The sequence below is a fragment of the Genypterus blacodes genome, unplaced genomic scaffold, assembly GCF_046128005.1.
Source record: "Genypterus blacodes isolate CSIRO-AG114 ecotype Tasmania unplaced genomic scaffold, CSIRO-AGI_Gbla_v1 ptg000076l_1, whole genome shotgun sequence".
Lineage (NCBI taxonomy): Eukaryota > Metazoa > Chordata > Actinopteri > Ophidiiformes > Ophidiidae > Genypterus > Genypterus blacodes.
The window spans coordinates 7692501-7704808 of NW_027466885.1; the positions used below are offsets into that span (position 1 = coordinate 7692501).

General features: G+C 47.4%; 2 protein-coding genes across 2 annotated transcripts in view; both read right to left on the reverse strand.

Moving 5' to 3' along the window:
* Window positions 1–479: 479 nt before the first annotated feature.
* cd226 (CD226 molecule) lies at window positions 480–4168 on the reverse strand. Its single transcript, XM_076158156.1, has 6 exons — window positions 3978–4168; window positions 3152–3478; window positions 2686–3063; window positions 2218–2320; window positions 2077–2131; window positions 480–1775 (listed from the first exon to the last, which is right to left on the reverse strand). The coding sequence occupies exons 1-6, from the start codon at window positions 4039–4041 to the stop codon at window positions 1626–1628; spliced, it is 1077 nt and encodes a 358-aa protein (XP_076014271.1). The 5' UTR covers window positions 4042–4168; the 3' UTR covers window positions 480–1625.
* A 184-nt stretch (window positions 4169–4352) lies between these two features.
* rttn (rotatin) overlaps window positions 4353–12308 on the reverse strand; it is a 30236-nt gene continuing 22280 nt past the window's right edge. The window contains exons 42-49 of the mRNA XM_076158157.1: window positions 12130–12227; window positions 11880–11957; window positions 10022–10148; window positions 6393–6586; window positions 6051–6315; window positions 4977–5080; window positions 4572–4641; window positions 4353–4482 (exon numbers count right to left, since the gene is read on the reverse strand). Of these exons, the coding sequence (XP_076014272.1) occupies window positions 4409–4482; window positions 4572–4641; window positions 4977–5080; window positions 6051–6315; window positions 6393–6586; window positions 10022–10148; window positions 11880–11957; window positions 12130–12227 (1010 nt within the window). The 3' untranslated portion in view covers window positions 4353–4408. The remainder of the gene's footprint in view (window positions 4483–4571; window positions 4642–4976; window positions 5081–6050; window positions 6316–6392; window positions 6587–10021; window positions 10149–11879; window positions 11958–12129; window positions 12228–12308) is intronic.

Genomic DNA, 12308 nt, shown 5'->3' on the forward strand with positions numbered 1-12308 from the left:
GTTTTTTTTTTGTTTTTTTTATGTTTCCGGTCACATTTCTGCCCTCGTCTCGAGACTCAACATTTAGCTTCAGTGTGGCTGTTAAATGTTAAATAGTTCCACTCAAGAGTTCTAGACGACTTATTTTTGAATCAGTTGCAGTTTTGCTGGATTTGTTTAATGTAGCATTAACCTGGTTTGACTATGATGTAGTGCGGTGGTTCCCAAAGGGGGGGGGACTTTGGGAACCACTGATGTAGTGTTAATAAGCGTCTTGTCATCTTTTTTTGTGTTTTATTTCTGTCAGAATAAACATTAATAGCACTTTGAACACACTGAGTGTAGGACTACAGTTTTCACGATGTACATATGTAATGTTTTTGGAGATACGATAATAAATTGAATGTTCTATCACGTGTCGATGTGGCAATTGTTACGTCAATAAACCAGATGTTGCGTTCAAGTTCCATTTTGTCTCATAAACTCCCAAACTACAGGAATGTCGATAAAGTTTTTATTCATATTTGCCACATGGAGTCATTAACACTTCAGTATGAGTATTGCAGGTGGTGCACACAGTAATCAGCGGTATCACAGTCAAAATATAAAGGTGTAACTTTTACTGTATGGCTGGGAAACACAAAGAAAAAGAGAGGAAGAGGAGGGAGAGAGAGGGGAAAAAAAGAGAGTGAGTCCACACTAATTTATTGTCCATTTATATTCCGTATTCCCAACTTGTCCGTATTTGTGTGGAATATCCGCATTTCCATTACTCCCTGTGCCACTGCCTCCATTTCTATGGAGACAAACGAAGGAGATTACTGCAGAACACTCAGCACCGCAATAATCCTGACATGTGAGAATATTGGAGTGTTTAGTTAGGGGCCAGAGATGATCAATACAAGCCCACCAGCAATGTCAATACATACAACTATGAGGGATATAACATAATAGTTATAGTTTATGATACAGGAGTCCATGCCCGAAAACAGAATGCAGGATGAATCATTCCCACACACAGACCTGATTGGGATTCGATCATTTCCTGTGTTTCTTTATGTTATTGAGGTGATTAGAGTGGCAGTGTGGAGAGCAGGAGGAAGCGGGTTTTTATTAGTCGTTTTGCACGTTTGGGTGGAGGTATGAAAGTGATAAACCAGCTTTCAGATTGACTGGAGCAGGACTGGACCCAAACCAAGAGAGAAAGACCTCAATAAGTGCTCAGCGTTTACCTCCATCGATACAAAAACACAATATGAAAATTGTACAAATGTAAAAAAAAAAAAAATGTAATATATAATGTGTGCAAAAGCAGGGCTAAAAACTGTAAACCTCCTGATTTCTCAGCTATAACTTTCCTTGCCAGTAGGGGGCGCCAGAAACACCAAATCTGTGTTGTTGTTTCTGTTTTCACACAGCATTTAACGTACAGATTTCCCCCAAGGCTTGATGAGGATTTCTTGCAAATTCATTAAAAATGTGAATATATACAGACTGAACTTGCTTTTAATTAAAACACCTACCACATATAAAAAATAGTAATCCAGGCGTTATATTTGTTGTTCACATGCATCTTCCTCTCCTCTGTTTACACCCAGTGACAGCTTGATGGTGGCTAAACAATGGAATCTGGCAGTACATCACAGTTATTTATGCGCCTTCATCATAAAGCCGACACTTGCTTGGGCTTTGTGTGAGCGTGCCTGGTGGTAGTTGGCATAAACGGGGCCATCGCTCACTCGCTCCGGCCTCCTTCCCTTCTTGCCGTACACGGAGATGTTCTCGTAGAAGTTCGGCTGTGGGGACGGGGGAGATGATTAGTGTGTGTGAGTGTGTTAGACAGGGACGGATGACGGACACAGCAGCTGGGATCATAGAATATAAACACTGTGACATCACAAAGCAGTTATTGAGTCAAAAACATCTCCAAAAGACAAAACATACAAGTTATTAGAGTGTCAGTGCCGGCGTTAGTTATAAGTGACTATAAGGAGAGAGCGTAACTGTGTGAAGAGGCGGCGAAACTCCTCACACGAGTCTCTCAAAGGGTTCGACTGGGAAAAAAAGAGCAGGTGTAATGATTAGTGTGTCGCTCACCCGCCGCTCGGATGGACGCAGTTTGACTCGGTACTCTGTCCTCCAGTTCTTCTTCCTGTCATAATAGTAATTTACTTGTTGATGTAGGAGGAGAATTTGATTTGAAAGGTGATGGTGAAGGTCACCGTGTGGGGGTCTCACCTGTGCCTCACTGTTAGAACCACGACGACGATGAGCAGAATCAGCCCGGCAACTCCGGCCCCGATGTAAATGTACATCATGTAGACCTCCAGGCTAAACTCCCCTGAAGATGAGAGGAGACGGAGAAAATGAGCGAGAACCGAAACTGAGCGGTTACTCGCATATGAACTTTGTGGGGCCTGACGCATTTCTGTTCTGTGCATCACTCATCTTCACCAAGCTGTGGGTTGATGGCTGATGACTGTTGTATGAGAAGAAGCACTTGCACTTGCACACACACACAGACACCTGTCTATGCTGACAGGATGTGTGGTTTGCACACATGCTCGCCAGCACGTGAAGCCAACAGAGCAACACGACCACCAATTTCCTCATCACATACCATGAACTGAACACCTGTACTGACTGTGTAATCAGCGTGTGTGTGTGTGTGTGTGTGTGTTTGAGACCTATGACCTCTGTCCGCACCTGGAGTGGGTACGGTGAGCAGCACAGTGGTGGTCTGCACGCCGGCGTCCGTGCTGAAGCTGCAGCGGTAGAAGCCTCCGTCCTCTTGCGCCACAGCCGTGAGCTCCAGGCTGACGTCCAGGCTCTGGGCGCAGCTCACCAGGCCACGCTCGCTGTAGTCCTTGCCCACAAGGACGCCCTCCACCACCTTACACACGCCGATGATGCCCCACGGCTCCCCGGGCGCCATCTTCTCCAAGATGACCTGGTAGACTGTGCCGTTGTGCTCGTGGTTACAGCGGATGGTCAGGTTGTCGCTCTGCACCACCACCAGCTCGGTGTCCACCAGGATCTCCGGGGTCGGGGTCAGTGTGATCTCGTCCTCTACTGGTGGATCATCTACACGCAGAGGAAAGAAGGGGTTACTTGTATCAATCCTTCCCATTCCAGTTTAAAATCTCTCTCTATGCGGGGGAAGTTCTTTTACCCAAGTCTTCCACTTGAACGTTCCTGGTCCAGGATCCTTGAGGGAACGTCTGAATGGAACACTGGTAAAGCCCCATATCCTGATGAGTCACGTTCCTCATGGAGATGCTGCCGTCCATCACCGTGTTCCTCAGGAATTCCACCCTCTCGCGGTAAGGGTGAGCGAAGGCCACGCCGTACTCCGGGTGGAAGACGGCTATGGGGGTCTTGTCCGGCAGTTTGGTCCAGGACACCATGCTGAAGTTGCCGTTCCAGGGGCAGAAGCAGTCCAGGATCATCCCTTCCTCCAGGTGAACCATGCCAGTATATTCCTTCTGCTGGACGGCGACTGAACAGAGCAGATTTTTCAAAAAACTGTTTGATCTGAGGACGTCTCCCGGGTAACAAGTAATGATTTGAGCCAGCATCACAAACAAAGCAGATCAAGCTTCCAAAAGTTTTCTCAAACATTTTATCTGAGCAGAATGACAACAGATTTCAAGTCTTTACCAGAGTGCTGGCAGGTTTAGAGTAACAACTTGTCAGAGTGAAGTAAAACTTTCACTTTCAAAGGATTCTCAGTCAATTTAACCAAAGACAAAGAAAGGAAAGCAGAAGAATGTTTGGGAGATATATCGTCTATAAATCAATGATTACAAGCTGCAGTGACAACAAGTGATTAAAGCACACTGGCGTCCCTGAAAGACAACAGAGACATCACTGTCATCGCCGGCACCCCACAGAAATCCATCACAAGTCCCAGTTGAAATTGTCTAAAACTAAGACAACTGAATTTCACGGCAAAAACATCTTTACAGAAATGGTAGAAAAGGAGCTCAGCGTCGTACCTTTGAGAAAGGGGAGAAAGATGAGTACCATGAAGTACCAGCGGTCCATTTGTACAGCCTCCATCTCACCCCACCGAGGGAGAATGAAAGCTGCATTGATGAGAGGAGAGGCGCCGAGGCTGCACTTCCTGCCACAGAGGAACTGACTCAAGCAGCGACTGGGGGGCACACTTCATGGGAGACCACTGTTAGCTCATACACCTCAAAATGTAAATACAGGTGCTTAATGTTAGAATCAGTCCTGGCACCTGTGTGATGATGATGCATATTGAAAGTCTGAATGGGGAACTACTGGAGAAACTTTCTGTAATGTTGCTTGCTTCCAAATAAGAAGAAACGAAAGAAGAAGCACACAATCACACATTCATACATTTGCTGTTTCACTCTTTATTCCGTACAAAACAAACCGTATAAATAACATGGTGTCACATTCAGGTATTTAGCAGCTGTGAGAGGTTTTCCAGGCACTTGAGCAGGTAGGCGGCGATGTGCGTCGCACCTGCAACTGAAAGAGAGAAGAGAAACGCAAACGAGGAGTGAGCGTGGGCGACACATTCACAGACGTCTGCCATTGAATGCGATCGAGCGTCTCACCCTTCTTAGCGACGGCGTGAGCCTCCTCCAGCTTGGCCCGCACGAGGGGACACTTCAAAGCAGACTTGGCCTTTAGGGGGGGTGGAAGGAGAGAGAGAGAGAGAGAGAGAGGGGGGGGAGACGAGTTACAAAGAGCCGGACTGAGCGCTTTTCAAATCATAATCGGGAGATTAAGAAACGTCGGTCGGCTGGACAGTGAGAGGCCAGAGAAGCTTTCAAAGAGATTTATGTCTCTGAGGCGGAGGTCCGGCCAGAGGGAAGCCACTCCAGGATTTAATATGACACACACCGCCAGTAAACTCCAATATTAGCCAATAAAACTAGACTTTTAGTGCTTTAGAGTGTGTGTGTGTGTGTGTGTGTGTGTGTGTGTGTGCGTGTGTGCGTGTGTGCGTGTATGCATACCCTCTGATTGTTATGGATCAACGCCCAAAGTGCAGACGCTCCCATACAGCGAGTCTCCATCTCTTTACTCTCCAGACAGAATATCAATGCCCTCATGGCTTTGTCTGTTTGAGATACACAAGCAGATAATCAGAGGCATCCATCACTCCAAACACACACACAAACCATGCTGGGGGGAAATCATATCAGTAAAATGTTAAGTTAAGTTTTAAGTAACTAAAGTAAAAGATTGAAGATACTTTATTCATGTCATTTTGCATTCAATTCACAGAAATCACATACAATTGATATTTGTCTTGCACCCCCTACATATCACACACACTACAGAGTTGGGGGTTCGGTGCCTTGCTCAGGCAGTGGCAGGCACCTCGGCAGTGCCCTGGAGGCAAACTGGCAACTCACCAGCTACCAGTCCACTTACTTGGTCGCATACGGGACTCTAACCGGTGACCCTCCGGTTCCCAAGCTGAATCCCTATGGACTGAGCTACTGCCTCCCCTAAAAGGATTCCACCCAAACTGTTCCAAATGTTGTGTAAGGTTATTTATTGAAGATATCATAGATTTACATTACACAAGTCAAACCACATATGTTCCCCTTGGTGTCGTCTTCGTTATGAATATATATATCACTTGTCACTCGCTTTTGATATAGAGCTTTTTGATTCACAGCGCACACAGGATATGTGCCCTTTGCACAGGAAACCAATCATAGCCACCCTCAACTCCCCCCACCCACCCAGCCACCCAGCCACCCAGCCAGCCAGCCATGTGACTCCCCCTGACTGTACATCAGTGCAGGCACCAGCTGTCTTTCCTCTTCTGCAGTTCTTCATTTTCTCCACACATCCGTTTATTCGCGCTTTTGTTGTTCAAATTGGTGAGATGTTAAAATGCTAAAAATTGAGCGTAACACAACAGATTGGTGATTCGCACCTAATCAATCAGAGCATCCCTGGTCAAATGATGAAAATAAAGATGTTGGAGAGTGAATTTAGTTGGGATTACACCTCAATAACTCTCTACCATCAGCCTGCGCCCGCCCTCCCCCGGCCCCCTCATCCCCCCGTCATACCGTTGGCGAGGACGTGGGGCTTGTTGGCAGGGCAGAAGCACAGGTTGTGAAGGATGAGCAGCGCGTGTCGCCGCTGTGTTGCCAGGTCTGCCAGCACTTCGAGAGCTCCGGTCACCCTGAGGATGCTCTGCTGGCCGTCCTCCCTGAACGAGAGGCCGAGCAGCAGCTTCAGCCACAGTCCCAGCAGGCCGCCGGCGGCAGAAGCGGCCTTCGCTCCGCCTGCTTTGGGCATCGGTACCAATGGGAAGCCCTGAAGGAAGTTACTCTGGAAAAGGAAACACGCAAAAGTTTCAGTATGGGTTTAGTGCTCTTCCAGTCCACATGAGAGGGACAGGTTTGTACCTTTTGCAGGACGCCCCTGCAGTCTCGGGACTCGGCCAGGTTGGCTAAGAGGGCGAAGGCGAGTTTCTGGGAGGGACTGTTGTCCGCGGCGACTCCAGAGGCCAGCTTCATGACAGCGTGCATCAGGGAGCCGCTCGTGGTGCTTCTTGTCCCCGGGGGAATGCCGGGGCCGGCGCCGCACACAGAACTGCATGCTGGGAAGAGACTCTATTGAACAATATGCTTGACATTGCAAACTTTTTAAAAGTCTTAAAATCCATGTGGTGATTGGTGATCTTTCAATGATGAACACAGGTTGGACACTTCTGCTCTCTTCTTCCTGTTGTTGGAACACGTTGCTCCTCTCTGTTTGTCTTCGAGCAGGACAAGCCAGCGAGACCGCAGCGAGAGCGGCCGCGAAAATAAGAAGCAGCCTGTCGAGGCTGCACGGCCGGCTGGCCGCTGTACCAAAACACTCAGCTGGCCGCACACACACGGCTCGTTCTGCTGTGAGAGCCGTCTAGACGGGGCCCGAGAACAAAGTGGAGATCTTGTACTGACGCACACACACACTGGCTCTCCAAGACAAAACATACCTGAGTGGGAACAATAAGGACTTGACTACTGAGAGAGCGGCGGGAGCCAACGGACACCAAGATGAGGGAATGCTGGGAAATGTGGAGCACAGCAGTGGGGGGGGGGGGAACTGCGATCAGGTCCAACAGAGAAGACGGACACTTTGCTGTGGGTTTCTGTACTGGAGCGGCGTTGAGCCTGTGAGTGCTGGTAACGCATGAGACGAGCCAGCATGACTCTTGTAGCACTTTGGCTCGACACACAGAGCTCACTGAACGGCTTTCATACTCTGCTGCCTTGCTCACCTGCTTGTAATTTAGTCGTTGGCTCTCCTGTAATTCCTCTCTGCTGCTCCCTTCCCAATTCTTCCTTGTTTGACCTTGGATTTTGTTTTGTGTTCCCTTTGGTAGTGATTGTTGCTTGCTGTAATAACGACTAACAGCCATTTTGAATTGTTTGGAGTCAATTCAAATAGATTTGTTTGTCGATACTCCTTGCCGTTTTAAGTGGCTGCCAAAATTGAGTGGGCGCGGCTCCTTATAATCAAGGCCGTCAATAAACTGTCAAATTTTATCATTGAGACACAGAGACGGAGGGCTACTCTGCCTTGGCGGAGGTATGCACTCTGGGTCCCTTTTTAGTTACAGACTGTACACCTCTGTTCCTCCTTCTGGCGTTGAGCTCTTGACTCCTTGGCTTTGGACGGGGCGGCGCCAGCCAATCACAATGCAGGCAGGATCCTGACTACAACAACAAGGCTCTTTAATGCCGGTCGCTTCATTTGCGATGTAATTACTCAGATACAAAGCTTGCAGGTAAACGCTGCCAATAAGTGGCGTGGTGTTTGTTGTAATTGTGCTTATTTGTCTGGCAAGCAGAGGAGGAATTAGAGAACGTGAGATGATCTCCAGAGGGATCTTTAACAAGTGGAGGTCAGTCTGGGGCTCACACGCTTTCATGGAGATGGATTCTGGCGAGCGTAAAGATTTCCAGAGCTCAGCGTCTCCTTCCATAGCTCACACATCCCTCACAATAAACAGCAAATATTTTACCTGGCTTTTAATCTTTAAGTTATGATTTAAGCTTTAGACCAGGGGTGTCAAACTCATTTTAGTTTGGGGCCACATTCGGCCCAATTTCGATTCAAGTGGGCCGGATTAGTAAAATCATAGCTTAATAACCTATAAATGGACAACTTCCCTTTGTTCTAGTGCAAAAAAGTACAGGTTCATATTGAAAATGTACTTTTATTTAACTATCTCTCTCTCACACACACACACACACACACACACACACACATAAAAGTAAGGTGACAAATCATCTTTACAGTGGAATTATGAAAAGTCCAACTGTGTAATACTGTGTAACTTAATTTCTAAATTAAGCTATTCTTTGCAAATAAGAACACTTTTTACCAGCACATCTTTTCAGTGACTGGTGTGGCCTTCAACGTTGTGCTGCAGATCTTTACAAAATATAGGTCAGAGCAGCTGTCAGTCCGACAGCTGTCAGTCCTCGGAAAATCACCTTTGTTTAGCGCTGATGTGGTTTAGCTGCATTTTGATCGCGGTATGCCATGACTTCGCGGGTGGGTCACAGAATCGACATGCGTTGTGGGTATGGACAATGTACGCTCTCTCGCGGGCCACATAAAATGACTAGGCGGGCCGGATTTGGCCCGCGGGCCTTGAGTTTGACACCTGTGCTTTAGACATTTGACAGGCCCGTGACTTTATTAAAGTGTCTCTTCTGCGGCTACGTCCATGCTAGTGTACATGACAGGACTAATGGGTTTGGCTGTAAAATGGAGGACATACAAAATACAGAAACCAGCAGGATAAGATGAGCGCAGGGTTTAGTGGGCCGCTGATTGATGCAGCTTATTAGGAAACATGACAGCTTGTTGGTTATGTTAATCCTAGAGTGGAAACATACAGCAACGGTCGTATGCTGATGTGAGCCTGAGGTTATCTCAATACCTGTCAAGAAAGCTGAGCCTGACAGGGGAGCTGTGCTTCAAAATGAATCGACTCGGCTGATGTGTTGTCTCAAATCACTCGCGCGCACAAATTCTTTTTTAAATGAAAACACTGACAGCGCATCCGTGTGAGGATGTTTTGACTGCGTTGACAATATCAGCGAACAAATGTGTGTGACCCGCAAGAGCGGCGTGAACGAAGCTCTCAGATGAGGGAGGCAGACTGGAGATGAATCGCTCAGTCGACGCGGTGTCTCTGGAGACGGAGCCGTAGCCCGAGGGTGGATGGTGTAACGCTAAGCTTGACTGCGTGCTGCTCGGTTAACCTTTAGGGAGACGCCGCGCCCGACTTCAGTGATTTCTGGTGCTTCACGGCGAGAGATTATGAGGGGGATAAAGTGATAGAGCTGACATCAAAGCACACACCCACTCAGGAACAGGTGCCACTCAAACAAGAGATACACAGAAACGTTCAAGTGTCAGAAAACTTCTCTTCACACTATGATGAAACTGATTCCCATTGTGCAGTTACATCGCGGTCTCACACACACACACACACACACACACAGATCAAAAGGAGCACGAGACGCTCATCAAAGTGAAAGTTTCACACTGTTTCCTGCTTATAAATTGTGCGTTTTCTGCCCCAAAACATTGTTGTTGTGTTCTGCCTGATGGAGCATCTAACACAGGGATCGTCTGTGATTCTGCAAATCAGACGAGAAACCCCTGACCTACATACAGTGAGACGCGCAGCCTCGCTCCCTGCCTGGACGTGGACACAGCGGCCATTGTGAGCGGCGGGCACTGGGCTCATACAGTGACACACAATGTTGTTCACTGGTCACTGCGGAGGACAAAGGGGCTCTCATTTGGAAGTGTGTATGACTAAGGCAGATCGCTGCCTGCAGACAGAGGAGATGGGCAAGCACGGGCCAGGCACAGTGCCTGTACAAACACCCACACAAACAAAACTAACACACACAGGACACACACACACACACACACACACACACACACACACACACACACACACACACACACACACACACACACACACACACACACACACACACACACACACACACACACAAACCTGAAGTACAGTTGGCTGTGTAGACGCACAAAAGCTCCAGCGCCGCCTCCATGCTAGCATCGTCCAATAGGAGCCAAGGCCAAAGAGCATAGAGTGCCTGTGTTAGGCAAGCATCTGTGGCCGCCACCTACACACACACACAAAAAAGTACATTGTCGTTATGCAGTCAAGCCCACATGAAGGCGTATGTGTGTGTGTTTGTGTAAGGTTATAACGTACGTACATTACGGAAATCCTGATTTACAGTTCAGCACAAACACAGACGGCAAACATGGACGAAGAAGGAGAAGAAGAGGACTGAGGTGAACTCTACAGATGCATGATGTGTGATGTGGGAGCTCAACATCAGCTCCCTCACCAAAAAGGCCCAGCAGAGGATGTTCTTCCTGCAGCCTGCCAAAGACAATGATGGTGCACTTCTACTCTGCCATCATTGAGTTCATCCTCACCTCCTCCATCACAATCTGGTACGCTGCAGCCACTGCCGTATTATCCTCTGTTCAGAGAAGGTGGTCGGCTGCAATCTGCCGTCCCTTTAGGACAGGGGTGTCAAACTCATTTTAGTTTTTCAAGTGGGCCGGATTAGTAAAATCATAGCTTAATAACCTATAAATGGACAACTTCCCTTTGTTCTAGTGCAAAAAAGTACAGGTTCATATTGAAAATGTACTTTTATTTAACTATCTCTCTCTCACACACACACACACACACACACACACACACACACACACACACACACACACACACACACACACACACACACACACACACACACACACACACACACACACACACACACACACACACACACACACACACACACATAAAAGTAAGGTGACAAATCATCTTTACAGTGGAATTATGAAAAGTCCAACTGTGTAATACTGTGTAACTTACTTTCTAAATTAAGCTTTTCTTTGCAAAAAAGAACACTTTTTACCAGCACATCTTTTCAGTGACTGGTGTGGCCTTCAACGTTGTGCTGCAGATCTTGACAAAATATAGGTCAGAGCAGCTGTCAGTCCGACAGCTGTCAGTCCTCGGAAAATCACCTTTGTTTAGCGCTGATGTGGTAATGCTGCATTTTGATCGCGGTATGCCATGACTTCGCGGGTGGGTCACAGAATCGACATGCGTTGTGGGTATGGACAATGTACGCTCTCTCGCGGGCCACATAAAATGACTCGGCGGGCCGGATTTGGCCCGCGGGCCTTGAGTTTGACACCTGTGCTTTAGGACCTGTACGCCTCCCGTACCCTGAGGCGGGCAGGCAAGATTGTGGCCGACCCCTCCCACCCTGGACACAAACTGTTTGCAACCCTCCCCTCTGGCAGGAGGCTGAGGTCCATCAGGACCAAAACCTCACACCACAAATCCAGTTTCTTCCTCTCTGCAGTAGGCCTCATCAACAAGGCCTGGGTCTGCCACTGACCACATCATTTCCTTAGCAACTTGCACGTTTAATCTTATTCAATTTAGTTAATTTATTTAATTTTGTGTGTTTCTTAATTTATTTTAAATTTCTTTGCACAGTTGTTGTCTTACATGTTTTATATGTTGATCGCACCAATAACCAGAAAAGAATCCTTTTAAGTATAAACTGAATTGGCAATAAAAGCTATTCTGATTCTGATGATAACCACTTGTGATGGAGAGCGCCACTTAGAAAACGTAAACCAGCTCATCTGCTCCGTAAGTGATGTCATTACTGGGTTTAAGGAGCTAAACTTGCTGAGATGTTAGCAGGGCCGTTGCACATTTAGGCACATCTCATTTACAGGCGCAGCATTAGTACTCTGGGGTTCAATTAAAAAACAATTAACAGTGGGGGAATAAAAAGGCAGACGCAGCAGCTCACTTTGCATCCGTCGTTGCGGTAAAGAGCACTCCGAAAGACCTCCGCAGCCAGCTTGACTTCCTTTAAATAGGCCTCCTCCTGATCCAACACAAGAGCAATATGTTAAAGAACGCTGCACTGCGCTCATTAAAGACTCGAGGACCAAAGAAATGAGACTAGTTATGATGGAAATTCTCAAATATTTACACAAAAAAAAGGAATCCGCGCTTGAATATAAACAGTGGAAATTTCCGAGCGCGTCTCTGCTCACCTTTTTGCGGTGAGAGGCTTTGCTGGGTCGGACCGACTCCAGGTGGAGCTGGGAGTAAATCTGCTTCATCTGCTCCACGCAGCTGTCGATTAGTCCAGCTGGGGCAACAAACAGAGTCAGAGGGTCAGGATGGGAACGTGCAGAAGGTGGAGTGGAGGTTGCCGAACAAAAAATAGCTT